This window comes from Cladosporium halotolerans (assembly GCF_011745625.1).
Source record: "Cladosporium halotolerans strain TM138-S3 chromosome Unknown Sca2, whole genome shotgun sequence".
NCBI classification, from domain to species: domain Eukaryota; kingdom Fungi; phylum Ascomycota; class Dothideomycetes; order Cladosporiales; family Cladosporiaceae; genus Cladosporium; species Cladosporium halotolerans.
In genome coordinates this window covers 950,953-978,747 of record NW_027191453.1, presented here as the reverse complement: position 1 = coordinate 978,747, position 27,795 = coordinate 950,953, and the positions used below count along the sequence as shown (strand labels likewise).

Here is a 27,795-nt window from a genome sequence, read left to right as displayed (position 1 = left end):
GGACGCCCGTTGTTTGTCTCCTGATTCAGAAGCCAGCTTTGTCAAGGGCGCCGATGTAATCTTAGAGAACAATACTTCTTTGTCAACATGACAAGAGAATTGTGATCCTGGAGAGCAGGCTGAGACTGTCGGCAATAGACGATGAAACTCCTGTGACTCATCATGTTTGAAGCAGCGATGACAACAATGCCTAAGAGTACACTCGCATTTGGATTTCCTGAAAGTCAATACTAATTCCTCAATAGTACATTTGGCCTGCCACCGAACCGTACTGGCACCTGTGAAGTTCAGAAAGTGAAACGCTACCGACTCAGGCCACGTGCCACACCGGCCATGACCCGCTTGCTGCCTTTCAACACCTGAAACGCCGTTGATACCCAGTTGACTACCGTCAATTAACGCTTCGCGCGACCGCGGCCCTTTGTCTTCGCACTTCCACCGGCGGAGCCGTTCGTGTCGACGCTAGCAGCACGAGACGTGCCATTAGGAGTACCCTTGACGCCGTTGACGACCTTGTTCTGTGAGTGCTGTCAGTCAAATGTATTCATTTGCGAGGCCGACATGTGAAACTTACCTTTGCGCCGCCAGTGCTGACGCGACCCTTCTTCTTTGTCGGTTCCTCAACTTCATCAGACTCATCTTCATCAACGGTGCGCTTGTTCTCCTTGCCACCAGCGTTGCCTTCCATCTCTTTGGCAACAGTGGTAATGAGAGTAGTACATCTGCGGCTGATTTCTTGAGGTGTGCGCGAGAGGAAGAACCAATCAAATCTGAAAAGCGGGCTCTCACGGATCTCGTCACGAATCGCCTCGTAGACGCCTTCCGAATCGAGGCCATACTTGTCCAGCATGACGAGTAGGAAACGATCCTCCTCTTCGGTGTAGACCTTCTTGTTCGTCGTAGAAACGGTGTAGTTGAGCTTGAGCTGCTGCAGTGGCACACGGTACATCTTCAGCTTCTTGCGTAGCATTTCGCGCTGCTCGATGACGCGCTGCGCTTTCTGTTCGCCTTCTTTGATCGCAGAGATATGCTTTTCCCAGTTGCCAATCTCCTTGTAGCGCTTCCAGAAGACCTTGAAGTATTTCTTGATCTCTTCGGGCTCCTTTGAGTCAACCTCAAGAGCAATGTTGTCGAAGTCGTGGCGGCCGTATCTCGCAGAACCATTGATAAACTGCTGGAAATCACGCTTGTTCCAGTCACCGAAACCATGCTCAGCCAAGTGATCTTTCTCAGCAATTTCTTCTTCTGTGAGGGGCTCAGCCTCATCAATCATCTTCTGCTCCAAGGCCTGGTCCTCCTGGCGTTGCTCAAGCGTATCTTCTTCACCCTCCGCAAGAGGAGCCTGGATCTTGTTCTCTTTCCTAAACCATGCAGTCTCTTTCTCCTGTAGATCGCCCAGACGCGGATCGAAGAACTGGTAATCATGCATAGCTTGTTGCTTAGGAGCACGCGGGACCTTAGGCTTGGGGTCTGCCGTTCTTCCGCCGGTCATGAGCGCGTTGCGGTAGTACTTGTCCATGCTGTAGCTCTGCTCTTTACGCTCGCGCTTCGAAGGTTCGATCCAGCTGAGGCCAATGTCCTTCTTCATGTGAGTGAACTTTTCGCCGTTCCACTCGTACGCGCTTCCCGCTTCGGAGCTAAACTTTTGGAGATCGTCGATACCAAGCTTCTCGTACTTGTTCTGCATCTCCTTCGTCCTCTCCTCGCCCTTGCGCAGGATCGCATCAATGTCGTACTCATCAAGCCCATCGGCGCCAGTTGTCGGAGTATCGTTGCTGAAGACTGTGCTCGCACCGTGCTGGATCATCCCGAGGAGCTCGTCTTTGCTGGATGTCTGCTTGGCTTGCTGTTGAGCACGACCTTGCTGGATGACAAGCTGATCGAGACGAAGCTTCTGAGCAGCACGCTCAAGCACCTTCTCCTCAATGGCCTGCTCGGTGACCAAGCGGAAGACCTGGACTTGCTTCTTCTGACCGATACGGTGAGCACGATCCATGGCCTGCAGATCGGCTTGAGGGTTCCAATCCGAGTCAAAGAGCACCACAATGTCGGCGCTTGTCAAGTTGATGCCAAGACCACCGGCACGCGTTGTGAGCAGGAAGAGGAACTTCTCCGAGCCCTCTTTGTTGTATTCATCGATAGCAGCAATGCGGTCCTCATGTGCGGTCGAGCCGTCGATACGGCAGTATTGGTAGCCACGGAACACTGAGTAATCCTCCATAATGTCCAATACACGGCTCATCTGAGAGAAGATGAGCACACGGCTACCATTCTCTTTCATGCGCTTCAGGAGCTTGTCAAGCATGATCATCTTCGCGGAGTTGTCGACCAAATGCTCGTCCGTTGTGTAAGGCGGGCCCGGCTCCGCGCCGTCAAAGAGGTAAGGGTGGTTACAGCACTTGCGCAGCTGCATCACAATGTTCAACAAACGCGTCTTGCTCTCCTTCTTGCCGGCAGCGTTGTTGACAGCATCAATGTCCTTTTCCAGAATCTGTCTGTACCACTTGCGCTGCATGGGTGTCATGTTCACGTAGATGTTTAGCTCCTTCTTCGGCAACAGACTCTTCTCCACGTCAGCTTTGACACGTCGTAACAGGAAGGGCCTCAGGACACGGTGAAGCTTCTGGACAACAGAATCTTGATCCTCCTGCTGAGAAGAGAACCATTGGTCAAAGGCCTCTGAATCTCCGAAGACGTCCGGCATCAAGAAGTTCAGGAGAGCCCACAACTCATGAAGATTGTTCTGCAGGGGAGTACCAGTAATGAGCAGGCGATTGCGAGAGTTGAAGATGCGGATGATCTGAGCAAGCGATGATTCTTCGTTCTTGATGCGATGGGCTTCATCAATAATGATGTACTCCCATGCGAACTTCTTCAGATGGCTCTTCTCGCGCAAGATCATCTCGTATGAGGTGATCAGAACGTCGAAAGTATCTTCGCCATCGACGAGGCGTTCTTTGATGAGCTCTTGGCGCGCTTCTTTGTCTCCCTGCAAGACCAGCACGTTGACATCAGGGATCCATTTTGCGAACTCGCGCTTCCAGTTATCCAGTGTCGATTTGGGCACGGCAACTAAGTGAGGACCCTTGATATCTTGAACGAAACGTAAGTAGCCGATGAAAGAGATCGTCTGTAGTGTCTTGCCCAGACCCATCTCATCCGCAAGAATGCCGGAAATGCCGTTCTCGTGGAGGCTGACCAGCCAGTTCAGACCAGCGACCTGGTAGTCCCTCATCTCTCCGTGGATGAAACTCGGACTCTCACGGAAGATCGTCTCATTAGTTTTGCCTTCTTGCTTGCCTTCGCGCAGCAACTCCGCATCCTCTTCTTTCTCTGTCCGTCTTCTCCTTCCGCCATCAGCACCACCTTTGCGCTTGTTGCCAGCCTTCTTTGCCTCCTCTTCGTGATCCTGTCTGTCAATCTCCGCCATGATCTCCCTAATTTTTGGATTGGGGTTCGCATCGATGAAATGCCTGAAGAGGTCCGTCAAGCCGAGCAAGTAGCGAAAACGCCTCACCGAGTCGTCCTCCTTGTTCTCGCCAAGGCGATCATGCTTCTTGCCGAACACGCTTTTGCGCAATGCATTGCCTTCTGCGCGACGCTTGCGACCGTCTATAGGCGCAGCGTCACCAGCTACACTGTTCGCGGTTCCGGTGGGGTTGGATTCTGAATCTGTGTAGTCGGGCGTATCAAGCATGTTCTCCGGCAGACTGCCGTCGCCGGCTCCAAGACCAACTGCACCGCTCATGGTCGTAGGCGATGGGTGCTGGCAATCTTTGCTTCAAAGGTGTGACGCGCTTTGAGCGCCGAAACACGAGATGGCGCTCGGCTCGCGTGGATGAAACTTCGTTCGCGTGTCGTTGATTAAATTCGCAGGTTGGTAACTGTTGGGTGGTGAAATTTGATGCGCCGGAGGCTCGTTGTCGACCAGGCGATGTTTGCTGCGCACGCGCTCAGAAAGCAGAGGGGTTACAATGTAAAGGCAGGGTATAGAAGGCGCAAACGGGAAGTTCACATCGCAGCAACTCCTCCGACGCCCCGGGCCGCTTCCGCGACGCGATTGACGCGTTAATTGACCGGCATATCTTCGGGCGTTCTCCAATCCATCACCTCAGCTTTCGAAATGAGAGATAGATAAGGTACCTTACGGCTCTGCTAGTTCATTCTCGGGAACAACATCGTGATTGAGGACAAACACTTGGAGCAATACCAGTCTGCGCTTCGAATCAATTGTTTGGTGCCCGGTAACGCCCAGCGACGCGCAACAATGAACTTCCTAACCCAGCAGGGTTCGGACGAAAAGTATACAGAAAGTGCCCCTCGAGCCCTCATGGTCCAAACAAACGACGTCCACTTTGTCGCATGCGCAAGGGAGATTCGCAAGCAACACAGCATGTGTTCATGAAGGGGGTGTCGCTCAGTTGGCGATGAAACGACCGTGGGTGTGAGGCTTTGAGAAGACACACTGATCAAATGGTGCACGACTGGTGATGCGCGGTTTTCCTCGCGCACGGACTCCTCCGCGATACTCAGCCATGTGTGAGGTGCCGCTACGTCTCTGAACAACACTGACCTCCACAGTATTCTACCTAGCCTCCAGGAGCACCAGTATAAAAATCAACCATAAATCGCACCTGATATCACTAGGGTTTCCACTATGTCGAAAGGAAATTTCAGAATCATACCGGCAACCGTCACCATATACGCGGCAGCATTCTTAGCCACCGACTACTTCTTCTACAGGCAGGAGTTCAAATATGTCAATTCTCTGATCTGGGCACGTCTGCTGGGCGGCACTGCTGGCACTGCTCATTAACCAAGCGGCTGCCAACAACGCCATCATCACCTCCGTGACTGAGCAAGGCCATTGGGATGTGTCTCTCAACATTACGCACATCGACCTCATGCCCGGACTCGAGAGTTGGGACGACTTGGCTTTCACTACCCTGCACCAAGTCCCATGGTTCTCGGATCATAATGGCACCTTGGATGTGGATATTTGGGAGAAGATGGCAGTATTGCATATCGCCTCTGGAACCCTGTGTCATGATACAGACGGCTGCACGGACGATATAGCTTCGCACTACCAGAGCATGTGCGATGAGCATCGCAAGAGCCGCAGGTCTAGGTGAAGATATTCAAATACATCTTCCAGTGGGTCAACAAAGGGTGGCACATCAGCAAAAGGCACGCCTTGTAAGCCGGAGCTCTGGGAGCATTGTCCAGTACGGTAGCTGGCGGAACGGATACCATCATCAAGCTTACAAGGTCGGCAATCTGCGTCAGGGACCTAACCGGCAACCAAGAATGCATAAGCTGGGCAGGAGGCGTACAGGCCATCAAGAGCAAAGCTCTCGATATGATCCCGAGTGCACAGGGCACATTCGGGCAAGATGCCGTCAGCGGGGAGGAGATGCGGCAGTGTTCGACGGTTGAACTCAGGTGAAGAGAGGGCCGCATGACGTCTGCATCAGTGACAGACCTCGCGGCTGCACTTAGGAAGCTGTGACGGTGTTGCACAACCTGCCAACTGAGATGCCTGCTTGCGGAAGTCGAATGAAGAGAGGGAGAAGGTGGAGAGGGAGGGAGAGAGGACACACCGGCTCGACGGTCTATATCGCTACTGATCCGACATCAATGCAACTAAATCTGGATATCTCGGTCCGCACACTTTTTTTTTGATGAAGGCATTTTGAGATATTGAAGCGCATAAATCTTGGCAAATATCACTTTTACGAAGAGTGCGACCTAAAATTAGGTATACGTCTTCAGCCGTACAAGCCGTGAATCCTTCCGCAGTCTTAGCCCGCTTCTTGTCTCCAGCGGCAATGAGCTTCAGCCTCAATTAGGTTGCGTGCTACACACTACTACCTTCACACGGTGCTAGTAGATATTGAATCTTCGTATCAAACCACTCCTGCGAAGATGGGATGCCTCTAGACTGCGCGGATCGGATAGCAGCTCCGCTCAAATGCCTGCTTGGATAGCCTTAACGGTCAACGACATGAAGGCAAAGCGGGAGCCGTGCGCTCTTCTGGTTCGACTACTGCTATAAAAGAGAACATGTCACCCGGCAATGAATAGTTCTTGTTAACCCCCAACAAGCCCACTCGCCAATCATAAAGATATACCCTTTTCAACCACAACCATGAAGTCCTTTGCTACGGCAGCCTCACTCGTCGCCCTAGCCGCCCCTGCCATCGTTCAGGCCGCGCGCAACGTGCCCATCGAAGCAATCAACATTGCCACCGGCGACTCCCTCGGCTTCCTCTGGAGCGAGCCCGTGGAGCCGCACTTCCCCGAACCAGCATACGGCGACGAAGCCTTCGATCTGATGTTCCGCAAAGGCCGCAGCAACAACAAGAAAGTCCGCCTTAGCGACATCGAAGACTTCTCGCAAGCCCGCGCCGAAATGTGGTGTGCCAGGGAGAGCCCGTCGCCGTGCTGGGGCACGGGATATTTCGAAGCCGGCGGTGGCGAGTGGGAGGCAGGCCACTACCTCGTTCACGCCGACTTCAGGTACGCCGATACGCCGGGCTACAACCCTTCCAAAGGCTGGATCGCGGACGGGTACAACAATGAGACTGGCGTTGCAGAGTTCCGCTACATCGGCGATTCCAGCAGAGATTACGCATTCTATGGTATGTTATGGCGCCCAACAGCCTCTCATAGAGCTATCCATTAACGATGTAACCAGCCTGCGGCGACATCCCAGCCACTGAAAACGATGAGCCCAATGGAGACTTGTATATCAAGTATGCCAACCAGCCAACGCCGGCTGAGTGCCAGGACATTCGTTTGCAGATGCAGTTCGAGGCTGGCACTGGAACCATTAACTGGACCCAGTCGTACGAATGCCAGGTTTTCGGTCACGGAAACTGCTAGAGTCGGTGAATGATGCGAAGGGCTGGGTCGACGATTGATGATAAGATAACTGATCGACAGAACAGCTGACGGGCAAGGAGATAGCAAGTGAATGTCTAGAATGTAGATCATGTTTATTGCAATGGAAGAAATATCCGCAACGCCGGCGTGCCTCAGAAATGCCCTCTCCCCAATTTCACTTGAGCAAATATTTACAGCGTAGGAGGTTGCAACGGAGGAGGTTTGCCGAGAGCCTGAAAATAAATAAAGATTGACTTACGTCGTCCATTCCTTCAAAATTGATGGAAATAAGTGGGACGGCAAGTTTCAGGCGCCATGTCAAGACGTAAACCGCGTGGCACAAGTGAATTGAACAATACTGCAGCATCTTGCCGTCTCTAACTTTCGCTAATCTCGCTCAGCTTCCGGGACCGAATCAAGTTGTGCGACACTTCACTCAGTTGTTCAGGTAGTTCCTAATGGCGCCCTGCAACTTCGTCGCGCCCTCTCCGAGCATGCTGGACAAGTTCTCCAGGTCGTCGCCAGCGGTGATACCAAACTTCCGCACAAAGTCCTTGGCTGCCGTCTCCAGATCTCCATAGTCCTCTCCGCCACCAGGACCATCTTCGTCTTCGGGACGGCCGAAGTAAGCGTTTGAGGAAATGGACTGCGCGCCTTCGAAGCCTTGCAGACGAGTCTTGGCCTCTGACTGCGCGCTCGGGTCGTACGCGCCTTTGCCGAAAAATTCATCGGAGGAGATACCCTTTTGCACGCCGAACTTGTCGCGGGCGTAGCGCTCCGAGTCGTCTAGTAGATATCTGTCAGTAAACCTGTCTCATGGAAGAATAACGCAAGCGTCGCGCAACTCACCCTCGACTGGAGCAGCCCTGCTAGTAGACCCGAAGCCCATCGCTTTAGGCTTAGGAGCCGCAGCCTTTGCACCACCAATCTGACCAAAACCAAGCTTGCGCACACCCATGCCTAACCGTTCCATTTCACTATCACTGCGCTGGCGGTTCTGGTTACCGCTGCCGTAAGCGCCTGCTCTGGGCGGGCTGACCGGGGTCGGCTGGTGGATTGTGGTGTTGCTAGCAGGCTGAGCAGCGTTGATCTGGGATTCAGCAGGAGTTGCCCCCTCGTCAGGATCGTATCCCAGTCTCTCCTTCCTCTCCTCTTCCTCGCGCGCCTTCTTCTCAGCCTCATCGAAGTCCAGTGCGCTGGCGTCGACCTTTTTGGCTCCGAGCTTGGTTTTCTTCGCGCCGAGGATGTTGGACTTGGGCTTGCTGGACGTTGCGGTCTTTCGAATCACGTTCGAGGAAACGGTGCGAGGTGCGGTAGATGCAGCAGGGTCAGCCGCTGACAGAGGCGACTTGGACCTTGCCTGTCCGTTGCCGTTGGCGCCGAGGAATGGAGATGCAGTTCTGTTGATGCCTGGGGTTCCGGTGCGCGAGGGCGGGTTGCTGGGCCTCTTGATGGAGGGCTTGTCCCATGATGAGAAGAAGTCGTCGGGCTCGCCTGCTGGGGTGTTTGCGCCGCTACCTTCGCTGATGTCTGCGACGTCCTCGACGGTAACGCTATCGGGATTCCTTTGTGCTTGTCAGCCGCTGTTTCTTTACGCCGTGTGTTATACCACTCACTTCCTCTGATCTGCCTCTACCCGTCGTGCGAGCTCATCCTTGTATTTGTTCGCTGCGTTGCTGGTGTATTTCGTCTTGGGGTCCTTGCTCGCAAGCGCAGCCGATCCACCGTGTGACTGAAAGTATTTAGTCGCGCTCTCGTTACCGCCAGTCTTCATGCGCCGAAGTTGCTCCCATTGCCACTCTAAGCGAGTTCATCAGCATTGTATCCCATGCGTTCCCCAGCCCTCGAAACGATGATCCGTGCTGACCCGGGACTTTTCATGGTGAAACTCACGATCAAGGTTCGTGCTCTTGACAAAGGAAATATGAACGCCCAAGTTGCGGTGGTTCGCCGAGCAGTCCAGGCAGAGGTAGATGGCGAACGGGATCGAGGACCATGTAGGATTCTTCGCACCGCAGTCGAAACAGATCTTGTTGGCCTCCTTGCGCCTCAGCTTCTCGAAGAGGGCGTGCGATTCGGTCTTCGTGGCCATAGCCATGATGGGCGAGCGTTTAGGCGGTGCCTTTCGTCCGCTTGTCGATTGTGAGGATGGGCGTCGAATGTAGAGCTGCCAAGTGCAAGTGAAGTGCCTCTTTTGGGTATAAAGGCGTGCCCGGCGAGACAGGGTGGGATGTTAGTGCCGGCGGTCCCAGAGCGGGACCCTCCCTCCATGGGCTGGCCGAGGGGCTTGTTGTCCACTTTCGCTGTGGCGGTGCTGTGCATTTGCCTTTGGGCTGCCGGTCGCTGTGGCTTTCACCTAACAACCCGCCCTGGGCTTTGTTGGCCTGCGACCTCCCCGCATCCTCTTCGACAGCCTGCGGACACAGTTCGCATCACAAACACCACCTCGCGCGGGCTGGATCCTCTCCAGCTCTTTCATTCACTTCTCGACACTACACTCTGTCATGTGACCTGCTCGCCAGGTTGTGTGAGCTACAGAAAAAAGGCTCCACGTCGCTTGCGCACACCGACAGTTAGCCGTCGCACTACCAACCACCCGCAATCCAGCCTAGCGAAGCCGCTCAATATTTCGACGCAATATTTATTTTGGTGATCCGCTAGAAAATCGCAAACGCCAAACATGGTCTTCCCGACACCTACATCGTCGCAGCGCACAATTTTCTCGCCTTGCAACGGGCGGAATGCTCACCTCTTTCAACCTCCAAAAACGCCGGCCTCTGTCGCTTCAACGCCCTCGCATGCCACAACATCTACCGACTATTTCTCAAACGGAGCTTCCAGAAAGCGCTCTAGGCCTGCTTCTTCATATCACGAGCGGGCGCAAGGAGCCAAATGGAACACAATACCGTCTTGGGCGCAAAATGCAGCTACGCCGAACGATGATGACGTCTTCAGTAGCGGGCAAGACTCGCTGGTCATCAATGAGAAATACGATCTGTCTGGCGGATACGACACCCCTGGTCTAGTCACTAACATTGACTTGGACCGAGCGATCGATCAGGACGCCCAAGACCGGAGATTCACAAGAGACAGAGACGCTACGTTTGGAGACACCGGCTCTGCTATCTCAGGACCTCTTGCTCGTGAGCGAAACGGACTGGGACGGGGGTCGAATGTGAATAGCGCAGATCCACCGGTCAGCTGGACGAGATTCGCTTTCAGTCTTGTTGGCAAGGCCTTCAACTTCGGCACCAGTGTTTTCAAGGGATTTTATGCTGGCGGCGGAGATGGCTACCAGTTCAACGAGAAGCAGGGCTTGGATGGAGCGCCGTCTGTTAGCGTAGACCGTTGGAGGGGCCCTCCCACACCGGTGCCTGGCTCATGGCAGGAGGATGACTTTTTCGGCGACTTCGAGCAAGACAACCCTTTATCGCCGCCATCGTCCGACCTTCGTCCTCCGAACAAGCGTCGGCAAACAGATAAAGACGCTTGGGTAATGGTCGGCACGCCAGACGCTTCGGGTCAAAGTCCCAAGCGCAAGGTCTCTGGCGGCCAGGTGTCCCAAAACACCAAGCTAGCACCTTCTCGACCAAACGCTTCTCGCGCATCCTCTCGGCGCAGTCTGCAACCGATCAATACCCGCCGTCAGACTGCTCATGTGGCTCCACTTGGAAGCCCGGCTCAGTTTACCGCCGGACACGACCGACGTGCGTCAGTCGCGCACCTGCGTTCGCCTGTGTCGAGGCCGCATTCGAGTGCAGGTCACCGAATCAGCCCAGGCGGTGGATCAGGCGCAGACTACGTTAGCCCGGAAGCCGAGCGGTACATGAAGCGACAAGCAAAGCAAGACCGCGTTGCAGACAAAACGATTGGAAACATGAGCCGCCAGTTGGAAGAGCTCATTAAACAAGGACAGGCTGCGTTGGGCACGAAGTTCAGCGTGGAAGGGGACGTTGACGAAGAAATGGAAGACCAGTATGGAAACGGAAGATGGTAATTTGGGTTACGGGTTGGGTGGGTGGGTCGAATTCAATGACTTCTCATTTTTTCTTGACCATGGCACATACACAAAGTGCATGGTTTTGGGAGTTTGGAGGAACTTTCTTTTCTTTGGCATAGGACGATACCCATCGGCAGTTCTGTGGATTTTCGTTTCTGGACGAAACTTAGCATAATTATGTTCATTCACGACTTCACTTATCATGGATAGCGGTCAACGGTACACACTCTTTACTTTGATTCAACATATCTTCCAGTGTGCCTGTGCTTTAAAATGTCATTTGAGCGTGATCCGCGACCTGATCGAGTGTTTCGCGACTTCCTCAAGGCGAGTGTGGCGGTGCAGGCTCCAGCAAGCGGCCGCCCAACAGTGACTTGACAACTCCGGCGCTTTGTATCCTCATTGACTGCACCCTTCCTACATCCTAAGGTTAACCTTCACTTGCAGACTGCGCGAAATATCACTTGGAGAGCACTCACTTCATCAATTGAAACATCGCAACGCTCGTGAGGTAGACCGCGTGCCCCAACATACCCTCGACAGCCCAATCCGGTCCGCCGCCGAGGCACCCATTATCTCGACTGCACGAACACAGGCCTGCCACAAACGGTCTCGGCCACGCATTTCCCACCCACACGCTCTCCTGGACGAGATCTTTCTCCCACAGCCCGCCAAAATGGCCCAAACCGAAACATCCATCAACATCCCCCAACTCCTCGCCGTCGCCCTCGTCGGCTTCTTCGCCATCCGATGGTACCTCAACAAACCCCCGCCCTCCTCCGGCGGCAGCAATAGCAGCAGCGGCAGCTCTCGCGGTCGCGCCGTCGACCCTGCGCAAGTCGCCCAGATCAGCGCCATGTTCCCACAGCTCGACCGCCGCAGCATAGCCTGGGACCTCCACCGCAACGGCGGCAACGTCGCCGCGACGTCCGAGAGGATCCTCACAGGGCGCGGTCTTGATAACCCGCCGCCTAGCTACCAGCCGCCGCTTCCGGCGCAGCCGACGGAACAGAGGAGTAGTGTTGCGCCGAGCGCGGCGGCGGGGCAGCCGGATTTGATCACGAGGTATGGGTTGCAGAGCAGGATTAGCGACAAGGGCAAGGAGCCGGTTAGGAATGAGGAGCAGAAGCGTTCGGCGTGGACAAGCGACAAGGCGGCAAGAGCGGAGGGCTTGAAGAAGAGGAGGGAGGACATGATTCTGGAGGCCAGGAGGAAGATGATGGAGAAGGATGCCGGTCGTGCTTGAGGAAGACTGTTTACTTGCGGGAGGAGAGGACTGGAGACTTGGGAAATGTACAGCCGTGTTTTCTTCCTGAGGACTTCGTGCTCTGGTCGCACATGTTCATGAATTCACGGGTTTGTGTTGCATCTGAAGCGTTCATTTCTGTATACTCTTGACAACGAATCTCACATCCGCTGTACATCTGCCATTACCGTCACAACTTTGCGATCTCTTTTCCAATATCTCATGTGCCTGCGAGCCTTTTCCTTCTACAATATACTCCAATGCCATGCATTGACTCACACGACACGACCGCTGCTCAGCCCTACGCCACACTTGCGATCGCCGCCCAGCGAGCAGTTCCCCCACAAAGTCAAGCTTCCGAGCCGCATCGACGTCTGCGTGCGTGCGCTCGAGGTCGGCCTTAGCGACAACCTAACTTAACCTCACCTTACACTCAATCGCATCCCTATTGAAGCTCGTCGCTAGTCTAAGCCAGTACGAGAACCTTTCAGCTCATCCTAGCGAAGCCCACAAGTTCTTTTGGCACCGAGAGAGAGGGGCGGAATCGGAGAAGGACAATCGCTTTGGTGCGTTCATTCTTGGGTCAAGAGATGAAGATAGGCCGGGATATCATGGGAGCGGGAGACAAAAGCTTCTTTGAAAGTGCAAAAAAACCGCAGGAGTACCGTTCACCGATCGCGCGCGCAGAACGCGACTTGCGCGTACAAGTAGAAGCCCGCTCTCCCAACCACCACGCCGTTATCTCTCTGCCACACGGACCTGCCATGTACCGCTGCTAATACTTGGGTATCAGCAGCGACTTCGACTAGTACCATTACCATGCGATCAATGAACATGCCCGGCTACGGTTCGCAACAACAACAGCCCGGCGGCGCCGCGCGCCAGACACCGCGACTCCAGAACACACAGAAGCCCGGGTTAGGGAACGGCACAGGATGGGGGTTCGGTCTGCCTGGTGGTAATGCAGGGGGAGCCGCTCCTGGGGGGTTCGCCGGCGCGGCTGCTGCTGGAGCAGGTCTAGGAGGAGCACCGGGACTGGGTCCCAGACCGACACAGTTGAGCGGTTTTGCTCAGGTCATGGGTGGTGGATCGCAGGCGCCGATTGATATGAGGTAAGTCGTCACGGTCTTCGGGCGGACGGTTTCGTGGGAGCGGCGCCATGAGATGGTTCGCGGAGGCTCGCGCGACAGGAGGAGCGATTGGTCGCGCCGCGATGCGTAGAGAGCGCGCGCGCGCGCGCGCCAATGGCATCATCCCGCTCCTGCCTGCAAGAGTAAAAGTGGGAGTAGGCCGTGAGCCCCTCACTTCTGGTCACACACGCGAGAAAAAAACATGATGAGATTCCCGCGCGGAAGTTTGAACGACCCAACCAAAAAGAACAACATCCACCGCCGCTCCTCGACCATGGGACTCCGTCCGATGCTTTCTTACGCGGATGCCGCGAAGATGCGTGCTGCTGACAAGCATGACAGTGACTTTCCGAGCCTCTCAGGTGGACCTCAGCCATCGAGCAATACCGGGCAGTCCAACTGGAATAGCAACATCCTTCGCCAACCGCAGCAGCAACACCCGCAGCCAATCCAGCAGCAGAGAGCTCCTCAGCAGCAGACTCAGGCACCTCAACATCCTCAACAACCGCAGCAGCAGACGCAGCCTCAACAGCAACCTCAGCAGCATCAACAGTCACAGCAGCAGAGAGCTCCGTCGGCGACATTATCGCAGCAATCCACTGATCAGTCTGATAGTAACAGGACCCGTCAGCAGTCGGCAGACCAGTCGAGTGGAGGTGACAACGAGTTTCCACCCCTTGGTGTCCAGACCAACGTCGAGGCGTTTGGTCAGTCAACCACCCCGGGTGGCCCAACTCTCCGCTCTCCGGACACGCAGGCTAGCGGACACCCGATGCAACTCCCGTTCCGCGACAATAATACTCACACCCAGCAAGCTCCGATCGGACAGCCTCTCGCGCCGACGACTTCCAACCAGGTGAGATATGCACACCAAGTCTCGTCAACGCCTGCTAACATTATGCCACAGCAACCCCCGCACTCCGTGCTCGCCGCTCCCCAGCAGCCTGCTGCACCCACCAATGGTGTGAAGCGCTACGCTGATATGACGGAGGCCGAGAAGTTCGGCCTTGAAGGCCTGTCAGCCGCGTACGAGGCTCGCAAGAATCTTGAGGCCGGCCTGCCTGTCGATGAGACGCTTCCGCCGATCATGCGCAACCCCATCTTCTTTGGCCAGGACCTCAGTGCTCTAGGCATGGACCTTGACAGCAACGAGCCTCTCTACCCAACCTTCACCCCCTTCCCTGCTGCGAACTCGAGTGGCAGTGCCTTCGATTTCCACGACCGGCACACCATTCCTGACTTCCATCTCCCCCCGGCCTACACCGTCAACAATGTCCCGCCGTTGGCCGGTCGCGTCGCTGCTCTGAGCGATGGTACGCATGCCTTATCCCCTCTTAACCCAGACAGAACGCTGACTCTTCCGCAGAAACTCTCTTCTGCATCTTCTACACGATGCCGCACGACATCATGCAAGAGCTCGCTGCCCAGGAGCTCACTGCGCGCGACTGGCGCTGGCACAAGCTACTTAGGCAGTGGCTCCAGAAGGACACTCGCGAAGCCAACACCACCTCGAGCATGCAGATTCTGGACCTCACCAATGGTGCTCCGATCGCTGTGCCGCCCGTCCGTGTCAGCGAGCGCGTCGAGCGTGGCGTCTACGTCTTCTTCGACGTCATGAACTGGCGGCGCGAGAGGCGTGAGTTCGTGCTCAACTACGACGAGCTCGACCAGCGCTTTGCCATGGGCGGCGCTATTCAGGTCGCCAACGGCGGTCCCATCATGGCTCCAGGCGGCGGTTCGCTCGGCAGCGTTCCAAGCGGCGCCGTCTCTCAGGGCGGCATGGGAAGCAGCAACATCCCGAGCGCTGGCTCTCAGACCGGCATGGGCAGCAGCAACATTCCCAGCGCTGGCTCGCAGCAGAGCGGCATGGGAAGCAGCGGCATTCCCGGCGCTCACTGAAGCTTCGCTTCTCTCCACTGGTGCGACAACGATTCGGTCACAAATATGAGCTTGCCTGCACGGCGGCGTTTCTTTTCTTTGGGCGCAACCGACCGAATCGTTTAATGTGAGCTCGCCTTCTTCTTCATGGCAGCTTTTCTTTTTCTACGGAATTGAGGCCGTCCAACAGACGAGCTTGCGTGCGTGGCACATTGCGAAAGTGTATAGTAAGCAGAGCCGATGGAATGTTCCGGCTCAATTGAAAACGACTCTATTCGAATCCATCCTTGCGTGTCTATTTGTCTACATCCGTCTATATCGTGCCCATGTACGTGAGGTCAGCCCACTATTCAAACTCGATATTTACCTTCAGCGCCTTCGTTTCCGCCGCGCGGTCAAACACGTCGTAGGCTTTCTGCACCTCGCTGAACTTGAAGTCTACAGAATGTTAGCTTGCTCGCGTGTAATGTATTGGCGACACGCACCATGAGTGACCATCAAAGCTGCTGTCACCAGCTTGCCGACGGATAGCAAGTCCAGGATCCTCGGGATGGTATGTGTGCTGACCAGAGCCATAGAGAGTGCTATCAAGAGGGTCGCCCTCGTCAGTAATTCTTTCCCAAGTACCAAAAAGAATCTGTCGGATCAAAGAAAGTAACTCACTTGTTCCTCTAGGCCATAACCGATCAATCGCCAAATCCACTTTCGTAGAGTGCACGCCAATATTGGCGATCGTGCCGCCCTTGCCCACCAGGTTCTGGCATACGTCGAAGGTCGCAGGGATCCCCACTGCTTCCATCACGACGTCGAAGCCGTCAATTTCGGCGTCAAACAGGCCTTTGGCCAGATCGCGAGTAGCATCCGAGCCTTTGACGCCGCTTGTGTTGATCGTGTGCGTGCTGGCCCCCGGCAGCATGCGCTTCGCGAGCTCAAGGCGTGAGTGCGATAGGTCAAAGAAGGTGATGCTGCGTGGGGAGTAGAGGGTTGATGTCAGGCCGGCGGCAAGACCAACGGGTCCTGCGCGATCATTCGTGTTAGTTATCTGAACCGTCCACGTCTCTAGGGAAATCGCTCTACCTGCTCCAACGATCGCAACTGTGCATCCTGGATGGACATTTCCGCGTATAGCACCGACTTCGAGCCCGGTTGGTAGCGTGTCGCTCACTACGAGCAGGCCTCTTTCGTCGACCCCGTATGGAACATGGTACAAGCCCGTGTCAGCGTACGGCATGCGGAAATACTCGGCGTGAGTGCCGTCCATCAAGTGTCCTAGCTGCCAGCCGCCGTGTTTACACAAGTCTTGCATGCTATGATAGCCCAGCGTCAGTGACAACCATGATCGGCACCAAAGAACATATGGTGGAAAACATCAGTGGAGCCTCACCCTTTCCGGCAAAAGGTACACTTAGCACACGCAACGACCGCAGCAATAACAACCTTATCGCCCTTCTTGAAGTTCTTGACCTCAGACCCAACTTCCTCTACAACGCCGATACCCTCGTGGCCCAGCGTTCGGCCGACTTCAACCGTCGGCACGTCGCCGTGGACAATGTGTAGATCTGTGCCGCAGATGGTCGTGCGAACCATTCTCAGAACGGCTTCATTAGGGTTTTCAATCTGCGGCTTAGGCTTGTCGACAACTTTTGTCTTGCCGGGGCCATCGTATGTGAGAGCTTTCATCTTGGTGGATAGAGCAGGTGGCATGAAAGAGTTCAACAATGAGGGAGGTAGCGAGGAAAGGAAGACGGAAGAGGTGAGAATGGATACGTGAAGAATGTAGTCAAATGCTCAAACCTACACAAGACTGTGGCTCGCGTCGAGGTCAGCCATAAAAACCCACTCTAGACCCCACCATAAGAGGCACATTGCCCCGAAGTTCTTGTGCCTGTACTACTGATCGAATATTTCTTATGATTTCGACGAAACTGTTGCCGAAAGATCAGCTTAGCAAGTTGGCATTCTCTCTCACCCGCAAATCATTTTATACAATTCCCTAAATCAAGCAGTCGCCGCATCTGCTGTCAAATAAGGTCGTGGCATGGTGAAGTGAAGTGGGGAAGCGGCAATCCAATCTGAGCAACCCGACGCGCCCCTCACCACGCCCTTTGCCCCGCACCGATATGCCTTCGCTGGTGAGATACTCCGATATTTTGGCATTTCTACCACGTGCCTCAAACGCATTCTGAAGTCATCGCTACCCTGAGTCTTTTGATTTGAGAGGAGCTACCAGCTAGGTCGCTCGAGAAAGTTACGATATCGGCGCCTCCAAGCCTGAAAGATTGGAGGGGTTACCGTTTCCCTAAATGTAAAGCCACATGGGTTGTCGGAAGCAAAGGTGTCGATCATGCGGAGAGTAGGTCGTCCAGAGCATCGTTATTTCCATCCTCGCATATTCCCATACTCAATAAAAGTCATGTCAACATGCTCGTCGTGCGGTCCGTTCTGACTTTCGGTTGCTCTGTCAAAAACAACGGACATTCTAGTCAATGATATACGAACATTCACCATGCCTCCAACATCAACAAACCCGTCAACAAAGACCGTAGGCTACATCGGCCTCGGCAATGCCGGCTTCAGCATGGCCTCCAACCTGCCCAAAGCCGGCTACCAGCTCATCGTACACGACGCAGACGAAAGCAAAGCGCAGAAAGCAGCCTCAGAATGGCCCAACACGACCGCCTCGAAAGGCGAGCCCGCTGCTTTCGTCGACTGCGAAGTGATCATCACCATGCTTCCGCAAGGCAAGATCGTACGCGAAGTCCTGCTCGGCAGCAAAGGGATCGCGTCGGCGCTCAAACCCGGCACGATCGTGGTCGACACCAGCTCGTCCAGTCCCTTCGATACAAAAGAGCTAGGTACCGAGCTGGCGAAGCACCAGCTGCAGCTCGTCGACTCGCCTATCACCCAGACGTACATGCACGCCACGGATGCGGGCGAGAGCACGCTGATGGTCGGGTCGGACTCCGAAGAAGCGTTCGCGAAAGTTGAACCGATCCTGCGCACCATGGCCTCCTACATCTTCCACATGGGCCCACTGGGCGCAGGCCACGCGATGAAGACATTGAATAACTACATCATGGCTTCGTCGATCTGCGCGCTGTCGGACAGCTTAGTGACTGGGCAGAAGTTTGGGCTGGACCCGCAGAAGATGGTCGATGTGCTGAATGTTGGCACAGGCGTATGTTTCCCGACCCTGGATACTTTCCGACGCGATGGCTTGACCGGGCGGTACAACTCTGGTTTCGGGCTAGCGCTGTTGGTAAAAGATCTGGGGATTACGCAGGAGTTTATGGAGAAGTCCCAGTTCGAGACCGGCTTGCCCCAGATGCTGAGGAGCTATTTGAAGTTTGGCTTGGATCGTGTAGACCCTGCGGCGGATCACACAGCGTGTCTGAAAGGTTGGGAAGAGCGCAGTGGTGTGCAGATCAAGCGAACTGAGAAGGTTGCTGATATCCCAAAGGAGGACTTCGAGCACAGGTTGAAGGGACTGAACAGACCATCGTAACGGGTACGAGCCTGCGTAGAGAGGATTGTTGTATTAACAATATATAAACCGATCAAACCATACTCTCTTCGTCATAACGGGAAACATTCGTTGTGTTCCATTTCTCAACATTACTCGCCTTTAGTTCTTCTTCGCATCTCTCTCGGCTTTGCGCAAGGCGCGCTTACGGATGGACAGATGCATGCCCCTGTTCTGGTCCACGACAATCTTGTTCATGGTGCCTGTGAAAGCACCCAGAGCCCAGTGCATGATGCCGTGGGCCCAGTAAGGAGTGCTGGTGGCTGCGATGCCCTGAGCACCACCACTGCGACCAATCTTGCCAAGCGCAGCGCGGACGAACTGCTTCGGGTTGGGGATAAACAGCGAGGTCTTGCGGATCTTGCTCATGGCGCTGGTGACGAGGTAAGACTGCACGAGCTGAACCTTGATGCCCTTGGGCTCAAGCTCAGAGCTGAGAGCAGTGGACCACTGCTGCAGGAAAGCCTTGCTGCCACTGTAAGTAGCGAGGTAGGGCGTGGGCAGAATGCCACCGAAAGACGCCATGGTGAGGATCAGACCGCGCTTGCGCTCGACCATGCCAGGAGTGACGAGCTGTGTCACACGAAGGGTGCCCATGCAGTTGATTGTAATGATATCGCGCATCTCTTTCTCGGGAGTCTCGTGGAATGGAACGGGAATGCTGTGGCTGAGGCCCACGTTGTTGATCAGGATGGAAATCTCAAGCTCAGAGACCAGGCTCTTGATGGTGTCGTAGTCTTTGTCCTGGTTGGCGGCGAAGTCCATGGCGATGGTCTTCGTCTGGACATTGTACTTTTTCTGAATCTCAGCAGCGAGAGTGTCGAGCTTGCTTTGGGTGCGAGAAACGAGCAGGATGTTGAAGCCCTTCTGCGCCAGCTGGAGAGCGTACTCCTTTCCGAGACCGTCAGAGGCGCCAGTAACGAGCGCCCAGGTACCCTTCTTGCCGAACTTGGAGAGCTAGAGATTCTTAACATGATTTCAACAAGCCATTGAGCCATGCACCATACCGATTGACCTGGGAGAATGAAGAGAGAGGCGATGAGTCTCCAGAACGAGAAGATCTTGTAGGAAACCCACAGGACACCAATGAAAGCAAAGGCCTTGGTGGCAGGCGCTGCCCACGGGTCAATGGGGTTGACACGTTCCATGACTAATCGATCGGTCGTATTGTTTGGGATCACGCGCAAGAAGTGACTCGAGAAAGTAGATCGGCGTTGAGGATTGAATTTCAGGAACCAGCAACGAGCCGCGGGGTGTTTGTGGAGGCGGACCGCCGCTGATGAGAGCTCACTCGCATTGACGATCATGACCCCTGCTCGGTTCGGCGACAAACAACTTTCGCAGACCAGACCGAACCAGCAATCAACAAACCGACCCTGGACCTCTCAGCCTTGGCTCAAGTAAACATGGAGTCAATTACCTCCTACCTCCCTCCTGCCGACGGCTTCCTCCCCAAGTGGTTGCTCTTCGTATGACTTCCCCAAATGCCTGCAAACACCTCCCAGCAATCGCTCACGAACAGCCTCACAGATCTCCGTGGTCTCGATTGGTAACAGCATACAAGCCTATTTCTCCCTCGCAGGCTCACAGCAAGTCTACGCGGGCACATCACCGTCGCAAGTGACACCTCTCAGCGCGCGCACCTTCGGCACTTGGACTGCGATTACCTCGATCATTCGACTGTATGGCGCATACCACATCCAGAACCCGGCCGTCTACGAGATGACGCTGTGGACTTTCGGCGTGGCTTTCGCGCACTTCGCGCTTGAATGGCTGGTGTATGGCACCGCGAAGCTGGGCAAGGGTCTCGCTGGACCGCTGATTGTGAGCACGGTGACCGCCTCGTGGATGGTGGCACAATGGGACAGCTATGTGAGGTAGAGATGCGCCGACGAGGAAGAGCAAGAGCGATGGTGTGGCGCGCGCGACCAAAAGAGTCCTGCGCTGGCTTTACAGGGCAGGGGGGTACTGTAGATATAAGAAGAAGAACAGCCATACATGCTGCTAGATTACACATCAATAACACCCAAATAATACGCCCCAACATGCAAGAAGTTTGATCCAACAATGCGCTCATGACCACACAATCTAGGCGGCCATCTTGATATCTGCACCAAGTCCCTCTCTCACCATCTCAGCCTTGACGAGATCGGCCCTAGCCTTCGCTTCCCTTTCTTCCTCAGCCTGGATGATGTTCAGGACACGCTCGTGAGGAGTGCTGCCAGCTCCATGACCAGCAGACGTATTACTCCATGTCGTGGCGCGCTTGACCTTGGGCATCTTCGGGGGCGCTGGAGGCTCCGAACCTCCAATCATAGGGAAGGGGTTCTCAAGCGACCAGCCGATGATCATTGGCCTGAATCCCTCATTCGCCAGGTGGTCGTACATGTCCTTGACCGTGTAAGCCAAATGTAAGGGGAACTCGCGTGAACCCTCGTTTCCGGCGTGCTACGAGACGTCAGCAATTTGTACCGGGCATGCGAATACCATACCGCATGAACATATTGATGAAGACATACAGTGTACCACACAAGCCTGAGTCTTCCGGGCTCGAGATCACTAGTATACCAGAAGCTGGGCCAACCGAGACGGTATTTGGTTTCCAGCCAATATGACTGGTAGCGAGACATCTGATCCTTCTCACACTTGAAACCGCGGTGGTCGAAAAAGATGACGACCTGGCCAGGATTGTATGTACCGGCCTTGGCCGGGTCGAAGGTCCTCAGCTGGTCTTGCAGAGATTGGGCCATGACTGATATTCCTTGGGTGGATAAGGTAGGTAGAAAGGGACCGACGCGGTCTATTTTACACTTGTCCGGAAGTCCAGTAGCCCAGTTCTGAGTACGTTCCAGAGGATCGGCGAAGTGTTTGAAATATTTGAGCGCGAGGCGACCCGAGTCCCGGTCCTTTCTCCAAAAGTCACTTGCAGGTCCGGATGAGAATATAAGGTTCGCGTGAGGACAGCCTGAAAATGCGTACACTCGGTAGTGGGCTGATAAGTAATGCGTCCTGGATTTTCTTGCTATTGGATAGGAGTCTAAGAGACCAGAGCGCGAGTGAATTACCGTCGCCCTTCGGAAGGCGTTGCCGAAGTCTAGATTGGTGTGAGCGATTAAACGGCCGACTTTGCGGAGGACCCTGACTCGCCGAGCCGAGCCACGTGACTACGTGTCGCGTGCACGCGCGGGCGTTGCCACGACTGTCGTCATTGATGCAGCCAATTATCATGGATGATACTTCGAGATTCATCTAGACGTACAACAATCTGCAACGGCAGATGCTCTGGCCGCAGGTCTGGAACCTCGTACGTGGAACATCGGCTCTAGAAATCACCCAGCAGAAATGATGATCAAAGCAGCATAGAACTTTTGCATAAAGATGACCAAGCTTCAAGCGGCAAGCGTCTCGAATCGAGTCGTGCATACTCGTAAGCGCAAGCGAACTGAGCCAGACACAACGAATGGCCAAGCAGAATCGTCAGAAGCTCCACTTGCCAATGATGATGGAGACGCCACAGACGCTGGCTCAAGTACTTCGACCGTGCCAACCAAGACCCACGATGGAGGCCAGAAACCTCGGCGAACTCCCAAGAAGGGCGATAAACCGGCACTTAACCGCAAAGGATCATCGAATCTCATTGAATCGTCGATACCGTGGCCCGAAGAACTCACAAGACTGTCTCAGACTCACAAGGCCTTGAACCTCGTGTATACATTTTGCTGCACCCGAAAGCATTTGGCCACCACCTTCGAGACCATCAAAAGCGCCGTGGAGGCAAACACCAAGCGTGAGCTTACCATACACGATGTGGCTAAGATCAGATGTCTCGTACCACACACCATCAACTTCCAATACATCGATGAGCACATGCTGCAAGTCAGCTTGATGGGCGAGGAGAACCTCATGCAAGGCAGACGCGCGAAAGAATTCTTCCCCATGAACTTTCGTGAAGAAAATCGTGTTGAAGAGGGTTCCGTAGCAGGCCAACCAGAAGAGAAGCGTGAGGTCTTGTTGTTCGAGTTTATCGATGGGGACCTAAAGCGCCAGGTACAACATGCAAAAACGGGGGAGCCGACAAAAGCTACAAGAAAGCTGAGACAGGAAGATTTAAAGATGCCAGTGTACAGCCAGAAGCAGATGATGAATCTGATCGAGAAGCGAAACACGAAGTTCACATCCGCTATCAATGGATGGGTGAACGAATGCGCTGAGAAAGGGGTCGATCCAGTTGAGAGACTGGACGATGAATTCAAAGCTTTCGTGCCCGTACCCGAAGCGAGCAGAAGCGGCACACCGGCACCTGATGCTGCCAAAGACACTCTGCCTAAATCCATACCAGCAGAAAGAGAAAGCATACCTGAGATCGTCGAACAGCTTAAAGGCTCAGAATGGTACACAGGACAAATTGTGCCGGATGGACATCGAGTCTTCGATCCGCAAGAAGCTGTCTACGGAGAACTGAACTTCCCACTGAGTCAAGATCTCGTCAACGCACTGTACAACACACGGAACATACAGCAGCTTTACAGCCATCAGACAGAGGCACTGAATGCTCTGCATGAGGGTCGCAATGTCATTGTCTCTACATCTACCAGCTCGGGTAAGTCACTCATCTACCAAATTCCGGTCCTCAACGCTCTAGAGGATGACCGCCAAACACGAGCGATGTACATCTTTCCTACCAAAGCCCTAGCTCAAGACCAGCGGCGAAGCCTGAGGGAAATGTTAGGCTTTCTCCCCGGAATGCAGGATATACTCTGCGACACCTTCGATGGCGATACGCCGATGAGTGAACGGAACTACATGCGAGACGAAGCTCGAGTCATTTTCACCAACCCGGACATGCTGCATCTTACGATCTTGCCGCAAGAGGAGAAGTGGCGTACGTTTTTGCAGAACCTACGCTATGTCGTTGTTGATGAGCTGCACGTGTACAACGGTCTTTTCGGAGCGCACGTTGCTCTGATCATGCGGCGCCTACGCCGCATCTGTGCTGCCGTTGGCAACAGACTAGTGAAGTTCATCAGCTGCAGCGCCACTGTAGCAAATCCAGAGGAGCACATGAAGACGATCTTTGGCCTTGATGATGTAACGCTTGTGGACTTTGATGGCTCACCAAGTGGCCGCAAGGAGTTCTTGTGCTGGAACACTCCCTTCAAAGATCCCGAAGATCCATCCAGCGGTCGCGGCGATACATTCGCAGAAACGGCCCGTTTGTTCTGTCAGTTGATTCTGAGGGGTGTACGGGTCATCGTATTTTGCAGGGTGCGAAAGCAGTGTGAAATCATGACCACCGCCATCAAAACGGAGCTGCAGGCGCTTGAAAGAGCCGAGGTAATGGCCAGAGTGATGGCGTACCGTGGCGGTTATACGCCTCAGGATCGAAGACAGATTGAGAAAGAGATGTTTGAGGGCAAGCTGGTCGGCATCATTGGCACAAATGCTCTGGAGCTGGGAGTTGACATCGGCTCTCTGGACGCGGTCATCACAGTTGGGTTTCCATACACAATCTCCAATCTGCGACAACAATCAGGTCGAGCGGGCCGAAGGAATAAAGACAGCTTATCAGTTCTGGTCGGAGACTGCTTCCCTACTGATCAGTACTACATGGCCAACCCAGACGAGATCTTCACAAAGCCGAACTGCGAGTTGCAGGTCGACCTCACTAACATGCTCGTCTTGGAAGGCCACATTCAGTGTGCAGCCCACGAGATGCCTATCAATCCTGACGAAGACAAGAAGTATTTCACGAAACAGCTGCCCGAGATCTGCGAGGAAAGATTACGAAAGGATGATCTAGGCTTCTATCATACCGACGACCGCTTTCTCCCCTCTCCGTCCCGTACAGTCGCCATTCGCGACACCGAAGACTCCCACTTCGCCATCATTGACGTGACGCACGGTCGAAACACCGTTCTCGAGGAACTCGAGGCTAGCAGAGCCTTTTTCACAATCTACGAAGGTGGCATTTTCCTTCACCAAGGTCGCACATTTCTCGTCAAGGAAATGTCCCCGGACCGCATGATCGCCAAAGTCGAGTATGTCAAGGTCGACTGGACCACGCAGCAGCGCGACTATACCGATATCGACCCCGTCGAAACCGAGGCAATACGCCGCATACCAGGCTCCTTGTCTCGAGCGTTCTTCGGCGCGATCAAAATCCACCAGAACGTCTTCGGATTCTTCAAAGTCGACAAAAAGCGCCGCATCCTCGACGCCGTGCAAGTCGACAACCCACCCATCATACTCTATAGCAAAGGCATGTGGCTCGACGTGCCGCGGTCTGCGATCGAAATCCTCAACTCCCGCCGCCTCAACCTTGCCGGCGCCATCCACGCTGCAGAGCATGCCATTCTGTCCCTGATGCCCAACTTCGTCATCTCCATGCCCGGCGACGTGAAGACGGAGTGCAAGGTCGCGATCAAGGAGTTCGCCAAGCGCGAGAGCAGCCGCAAGCGACCCGCGCGACTGACCTTTTTCGACGCCAAAGGCGGACAGGGTGGGTCTGGCATCGCGAACAAAGCATTCGAGTTCATCGATCTGCTGCTGGAGCAAGCATGCGATCGTGTCGAGGCATGTCACTGCCATGAAGGCTGTTTGGAATGTTGCTGTAGCGAGCGATGCAAGGAGGCGAATCAGGTCATGAGTAAAGCGGGCGCCGAAGTGATATTGAAGAGCTTGCTGAACAGAGAAATTGATGTCGAGAACTTGCCTTGGGGCCCTGAGGACGAGCGGGTTCCGGCTGGCATCGAGACGGTCGTCCTCGCCGAGGAAGTCAGGCCGGCCAGAGGACGCAGGATCGATGTCGTTGAGGTAAAGAGAGAAGGCGGGGGTACGAGGAGGGTCGTTGTTGGTGGCGAGGGTAATGCAGGCAACGAACAGGACGATGGTGATGTGGTTTTGATCAAGGAAGAGCCGACTGGGGATTGAGAATGATGGACCACAGTTTTTCATAGCCGCCTCTTGAACCCCGGGAGGATACAGTGAAATCAATGCAAATTTCTCACACGCAAACGTAGATCTACCAGGATAACCTCCAACATCGGTCCGGTTGGACATCATGCGGATCATCCCGATCACGTACCCCAACCCGACTTCACAACGACGCCCTCTCCTTCCCAGCCATAGCATAAACGCCCTTCTCCACCACCGTAATCGCCTCCCCAGCACCCTTATCACCAGGCTGAATAATCTGCGTCCCAAACGCAAGCGCCAGCCCCGCCTCGCGATCCACCGCCCAAAACGTATTCGCCATCCCGCCCCAACTCAGCGTCCCCGCCCTGCGCCTCCCATCCTCGTACCCCTGCACAAACACCATTCCGCCAAACGCCCACTGGTGCTCGTACTTCTCGAAGTCGAACTCGCCTATGAACATCCGACCCATGGGCGACAGCGCCGCGGCCTTGTGCGACGCCACTTGCTGGGCCGTCAGCCGCGGCGCGAAGAGCTCGTCGAGGGACGCGGGGCTGAGCAGCTTGCCGTCGTTCGCGAGCAGGCTGCGTAGGATCTTGAGGTAGTCACGCATGGAGCCGTATGCGCCGCGGCCGCCGAAGCAGCCCGTCGAGCCGTCGTTGATGAAGGGGCCTTTGTACGCGCTCAGTTTGCCGTCTGGACCGCGAGCGGAGAGGACCGGCACGCGCGCCTGCAGCTCGGGCTTTTGAGCCGGGAAGAAAGTCATGGAGGTGATGCCCAGTGGCTCCCAGATGTTGGCGCGCATGTAGTCCTCGAGCGTGGAGTTTGTGAGCCGCTCGACGAGCAGGCCCGCCCAGTCGAGCGCGGAGCTGTACATCCAGCGCTCGCCGGGCTGGTAGATGAGCGGGTAGGCGCAGTGAGAGGCGACGTCGGGCCCGGTGCCGGGTTTGCGGCCGCGCTGGGACTGGAGATTGAGCAGGTTTGGGTCGCCGAGGTCGTAGGCTGTGCCGGCTGTGTGGGTGAGGAGGTGGCTTTCGGGGAGCATGTTAGTCTCGTTTGAACTGGGGGACCATGGAATAGGATCGATCATACGTGAGCGTGATGGGCACCTTGCGGTCCTCCAGAATAGGCTTGTCGTCGCCATCAAATCCTCTCAATACCGGCTGCTCCGCCAATTCGGGCAACAACGCTGCCACATCGTCCTTCAGTCCGATCAGACCTCGCTCGACAACTTGCAGTGCCGCAATAGCAGTGAGGAGTTTCGTGCTCGACGCAAGGAGGAACACCGCATCTAGGTCAACGTTCGCCGCACCATCTTCAAGCGACATCTTGCCCACGGCATGGCTGTAGTCCAACTTGCCTAGACACGAAAAGTCAGCCACCCGCGTCTGGCACTCGCAAACCACCAAGGGCCTAGGATAGTTGTAAGCGCAATCTATCTCACCTTCTCTATCAGCAGCGAAAATCACCCCCTGCGGAACCCTCCCCTCTCTCACTTTCTCCGCCAGCTGGCCTTCCAACGACGAAGCCATCATGTAAACAGTAACGATAGTCGGATCTCAATCTCAAACTCGCAGGTCTCGTATGTAGATAAATGTATCAAGCGTATCAAGCCGAATCTGAACAAAAGCAAGCCAAAATACCTAGGCAAAGGAAACGACCAAGATCTTACAGCCGTCTCCACTTTATCTACTCATCTGCCTGAACGGACGGACCAAAACCCAACTTACCAGTCCCCGCTTCGCCATCCTCCCTAGACCGACCGGACGCTAGGCAGCTGAGTAAAATAATGCTTGGTGATTACGACCGGACCAGTGAGCCCCGGCAGCGGGATTGGATCGAAGAGAGCGATCCCGCGCCCGCGCTACTGAGCTAGATGAGTGGTGTGGGAAGCGGAGCTGAGCTGAGTGAGGTGGAGTCACGCAGGGGAGCTGAGCCTCGGCATCATGTAGCTCTGGTGTTGAAGGAGCGCTAACGGTAGTTGAAGTCGATACACACCTTCAGCCTCAGAGACACTGAATCGATGGTATCTGTAAGGAGGATGCATGGTTCAGAACAATGAAGGATCTTGCGCTCTTGTTTCTTTCTCTCTCTCGCTCTCTCTCTCTCTCTTCCTGCAGCTACGTCGACGTGAAACATGTTCCCATTGTATGAGATAGAATACCCTAACAGACCCGTGGAGGAAACGCCGCGCTGTCTTGTGCTGCAGATGATGATGACA

General features: G+C 54.8%; 13 protein-coding genes across 13 annotated transcripts; 7 read left to right on the top strand and 6 right to left on the bottom strand.

Annotated features, from left to right (window-relative positions):
• Positions 1-186: 186 nt before the first annotated feature.
• WHR41_00860 (uncharacterized protein) lies at positions 187-3,966 on the bottom strand. Its single transcript, XM_069369466.1, has 2 exons — positions 575-3,966; positions 187-518 (listed from the first exon to the last, which is right to left on the bottom strand). The coding sequence occupies exons 1-2, from the start codon at positions 3,746-3,748 to the stop codon at positions 396-398; spliced, it is 3,297 nt and encodes a 1,098-aa protein (XP_069233681.1). The 5' UTR covers positions 3,749-3,966; the 3' UTR covers positions 187-395.
• A 1,936-nt stretch (positions 3,967-5,902) lies between these two features.
• Positions 5,903-7,025, top strand: WHR41_00859 (uncharacterized protein). Its single transcript, XM_069369465.1, has 2 exons — positions 5,903-6,641; positions 6,698-7,025. Exons 1-2 carry the CDS (start codon positions 6,149-6,151, stop codon positions 6,883-6,885), a joined length of 681 nt encoding a protein of 226 aa, XP_069233730.1. The 5' UTR covers positions 5,903-6,148; the 3' UTR covers positions 6,886-7,025.
• Positions 6,974-9,098, bottom strand: WHR41_00858 (uncharacterized protein). The gene is made up of 4 exons (XM_069369464.1): positions 8,779-9,098; positions 8,502-8,685; positions 7,735-8,450; positions 6,974-7,671 (listed from the first exon to the last, which is right to left on the bottom strand). The coding sequence occupies exons 1-4, from the start codon at positions 8,981-8,983 to the stop codon at positions 7,322-7,324; spliced, it is 1,455 nt and encodes a 484-aa protein (XP_069233731.1). The 5' UTR covers positions 8,984-9,098; the 3' UTR covers positions 6,974-7,321.
• Positions 9,099-9,565: 467 nt separating this feature from the next.
• WHR41_00857 (uncharacterized protein) lies at positions 9,566-10,882 on the top strand (the record flags this gene model as incomplete). Its single annotated transcript, XM_069369463.1, has 1 exon — positions 9,566-10,882. One exon carries the CDS (start codon positions 9,566-9,568, stop codon positions 10,880-10,882), a length of 1,317 nt encoding a protein of 438 aa, XP_069233488.1.
• Positions 10,883-11,561: 679 nt separating this feature from the next.
• On the top strand, positions 11,562-12,131 carry WHR41_00856 (uncharacterized protein; the record flags this gene model as incomplete). The annotated part of the gene is made up of 1 exon (XM_069369462.1): positions 11,562-12,131. The coding sequence occupies one exon, from the start codon at positions 11,562-11,564 to the stop codon at positions 12,129-12,131; it is 570 nt and encodes a 189-aa protein (XP_069233489.1).
• Positions 12,132-12,535: 404 nt separating this feature from the next.
• On the top strand, positions 12,536-15,423 carry WHR41_00855 (uncharacterized protein). Its single transcript, XM_069369461.1, has 5 exons — positions 12,536-12,697; positions 12,925-13,243; positions 13,604-14,117; positions 14,169-14,574; positions 14,628-15,423. Exons 2-5 carry the CDS (start codon positions 12,951-12,953, stop codon positions 15,158-15,160), a joined length of 1,746 nt encoding a protein of 581 aa, XP_069233486.1. The 5' UTR covers positions 12,536-12,697; positions 12,925-12,950; the 3' UTR covers positions 15,161-15,423.
• WHR41_00854 (uncharacterized protein) lies at positions 15,410-16,878 on the bottom strand. Its single transcript, XM_069369460.1, has 5 exons — positions 16,524-16,878; positions 16,217-16,446; positions 15,803-16,156; positions 15,625-15,723; positions 15,410-15,577 (listed from the first exon to the last, which is right to left on the bottom strand). The coding sequence occupies exons 1-5, from the start codon at positions 16,841-16,843 to the stop codon at positions 15,486-15,488; spliced, it is 1,095 nt and encodes a 364-aa protein (XP_069233733.1). The 5' UTR covers positions 16,844-16,878; the 3' UTR covers positions 15,410-15,485.
• A 767-nt stretch (positions 16,879-17,645) lies between these two features.
• WHR41_00853 (uncharacterized protein) lies at positions 17,646-18,644 on the top strand (the record flags this gene model as incomplete). The annotated part of the gene is made up of 1 exon (XM_069369459.1): positions 17,646-18,644. The coding sequence occupies one exon, from the start codon at positions 17,646-17,648 to the stop codon at positions 18,642-18,644; it is 999 nt and encodes a 332-aa protein (XP_069233492.1).
• On the bottom strand, positions 18,618-19,861 carry WHR41_00852 (uncharacterized protein). The gene is made up of 2 exons (XM_069369458.1): positions 19,670-19,861; positions 18,618-19,619 (listed from the first exon to the last, which is right to left on the bottom strand). Exons 1-2 carry the CDS (start codon positions 19,808-19,810, stop codon positions 18,765-18,767), a joined length of 996 nt encoding a protein of 331 aa, XP_069233493.1. The 5' UTR covers positions 19,811-19,861; the 3' UTR covers positions 18,618-18,764.
• Positions 19,862-19,963: 102 nt separating this feature from the next.
• WHR41_00851 (uncharacterized protein) lies at positions 19,964-20,730 on the top strand. The gene is made up of 2 exons (XM_069369457.1): positions 19,964-20,131; positions 20,193-20,730. The coding sequence occupies exons 1-2, from the start codon at positions 20,069-20,071 to the stop codon at positions 20,541-20,543; spliced, it is 414 nt and encodes a 137-aa protein (XP_069233490.1). The 5' UTR covers positions 19,964-20,068; the 3' UTR covers positions 20,544-20,730.
• On the bottom strand, positions 20,638-21,858 carry WHR41_00850 (uncharacterized protein). The gene is made up of 2 exons (XM_069369456.1): positions 21,182-21,858; positions 20,638-21,110 (listed from the first exon to the last, which is right to left on the bottom strand). The coding sequence occupies exons 1-2, from the start codon at positions 21,410-21,412 to the stop codon at positions 20,751-20,753; spliced, it is 591 nt and encodes a 196-aa protein (XP_069233491.1). The 5' UTR covers positions 21,413-21,858; the 3' UTR covers positions 20,638-20,750.
• Positions 21,859-22,040: 182 nt separating this feature from the next.
• Positions 22,041-25,592, top strand: WHR41_00849 (uncharacterized protein; the record flags this gene model as incomplete). The annotated part of the gene is made up of 1 exon (XM_069369455.1): positions 22,041-25,592. The coding sequence occupies one exon, from the start codon at positions 22,041-22,043 to the stop codon at positions 25,590-25,592; it is 3,552 nt and encodes a 1,183-aa protein (XP_069233714.1).
• WHR41_00848 (uncharacterized protein) lies at positions 25,488-27,453 on the bottom strand. Its single transcript, XM_069369454.1, has 3 exons — positions 27,019-27,453; positions 26,667-26,934; positions 25,488-26,605 (listed from the first exon to the last, which is right to left on the bottom strand). Exons 1-3 carry the CDS (start codon positions 27,107-27,109, stop codon positions 25,759-25,761), a joined length of 1,206 nt encoding a protein of 401 aa, XP_069233713.1. The 5' UTR covers positions 27,110-27,453; the 3' UTR covers positions 25,488-25,758.
• Positions 27,454-27,795: the final 342 nt, after the last annotated feature.

What these genes read in the sequence shown, in the direction of transcription:
- WHR41_00860 (XM_069369466.1), bottom strand. Translation starts at nt 3,748, where the DNA reads ATGAGCGGTGCAGTTGGTCTTGGAGCCGGCGACGGCAGTCTGCCGGAG. An exon ending in TCAGCACTGGCGGCGCAAAG is followed by an intron (nt 519 to 574) that starts GTAAGTTTCACA and finishes CAGCACTCACAG; the next exon opens with AACAAGGTCGTCAACGGCGT.
- WHR41_00859 (XM_069369465.1), top strand. Translation starts at nt 6,149, where the DNA reads ATGAAGTCCTTTGCTACGGCAGCCTCACTCGTCGCCCTAGCCGCCCCT. An exon ending in CAGAGATTACGCATTCTATG is followed by an intron (nt 6,642 to 6,697) that starts GTATGTTATGGC and finishes CGATGTAACCAG; the next exon opens with CCTGCGGCGACATCCCAGCC.
- WHR41_00858 (XM_069369464.1), bottom strand. Translation starts at nt 8,983, where the DNA reads ATGGCTATGGCCACGAAGACCGAATCGCACGCCCTCTTCGAGAAGCTG. An exon ending in GTAGAGGCAGATCAGAGGAA is followed by an intron (nt 8,451 to 8,501) that starts GTGAGTGGTATA and finishes ACAAGCACAAAG; the next exon opens with GAATCCCGATAGCGTTACCG. An exon ending in CAGGGCTGCTCCAGTCGAGG is followed by an intron (nt 7,672 to 7,734) that starts GTGAGTTGCGCG and finishes GATATCTACTAG; the next exon opens with ACGACTCGGAGCGCTACGCC.
- WHR41_00855 (XM_069369461.1), top strand. Translation starts at nt 12,951, where the DNA reads ATGCGATCAATGAACATGCCCGGCTACGGTTCGCAACAACAACAGCCC. An exon ending in CGCCGACGACTTCCAACCAG is followed by an intron (nt 14,118 to 14,168) that starts GTGAGATATGCA and finishes ATTATGCCACAG; the next exon opens with CAACCCCCGCACTCCGTGCT. An exon ending in CGTCGCTGCTCTGAGCGATG is followed by an intron (nt 14,575 to 14,627) that starts GTACGCATGCCT and finishes ACTCTTCCGCAG; the next exon opens with AAACTCTCTTCTGCATCTTC.
- WHR41_00854 (XM_069369460.1), bottom strand. Translation starts at nt 16,843, where the DNA reads ATGCCACCTGCTCTATCCACCAAGATGAAAGCTCTCACATACGATGGC. An exon ending in AGTTGCGATCGTTGGAGCAG is followed by an intron (nt 16,157 to 16,216) that starts GTAGAGCGATTT and finishes ATGATCGCGCAG; the next exon opens with GACCCGTTGGTCTTGCCGCC. An exon ending in AGCTTTGATGGTCACTCATG is followed by an intron (nt 15,578 to 15,624) that starts GTGCGTGTCGCC and finishes AACATTCTGTAG; the next exon opens with ACTTCAAGTTCAGCGAGGTG.
- WHR41_00852 (XM_069369458.1), bottom strand. Translation starts at nt 19,810, where the DNA reads ATGGAACGTGTCAACCCCATTGACCCGTGGGCAGCGCCTGCCACCAAG. An exon ending in TCATTCTCCCAGGTCAATCG is followed by an intron (nt 19,620 to 19,669) that starts GTATGGTGCATG and finishes AAGAATCTCTAG; the next exon opens with CTCTCCAAGTTCGGCAAGAA.
- WHR41_00851 (XM_069369457.1), top strand. Translation starts at nt 20,069, where the DNA reads ATGGAGTCAATTACCTCCTACCTCCCTCCTGCCGACGGCTTCCTCCCC. An exon ending in TCCCCAAGTGGTTGCTCTTC is followed by an intron (nt 20,132 to 20,192) that starts GTATGACTTCCC and finishes ACAGCCTCACAG; the next exon opens with ATCTCCGTGGTCTCGATTGG.
- WHR41_00850 (XM_069369456.1), bottom strand. Translation starts at nt 21,412, where the DNA reads ATGGCCCAATCTCTGCAAGACCAGCTGAGGACCTTCGACCCGGCCAAG. An exon ending in TCAGGCTTGTGTGGTACACT is followed by an intron (nt 21,111 to 21,181) that starts GTATGTCTTCAT and finishes GACGTCTCGTAG; the next exon opens with CACGCCGGAAACGAGGGTTC.
- WHR41_00848 (XM_069369454.1), bottom strand. Translation starts at nt 27,109, where the DNA reads ATGATGGCTTCGTCGTTGGAAGGCCAGCTGGCGGAGAAAGTGAGAGAG. An exon ending in TTTCGCTGCTGATAGAGAAG is followed by an intron (nt 26,935 to 27,018) that starts GTGAGATAGATT and finishes TTTCGTGTCTAG; the next exon opens with GCAAGTTGGACTACAGCCAT. An exon ending in AAGGTGCCCATCACGCTCAC is followed by an intron (nt 26,606 to 26,666) that starts GTATGATCGATC and finishes GCTCCCCGAAAG; the next exon opens with CCACCTCCTCACCCACACAG.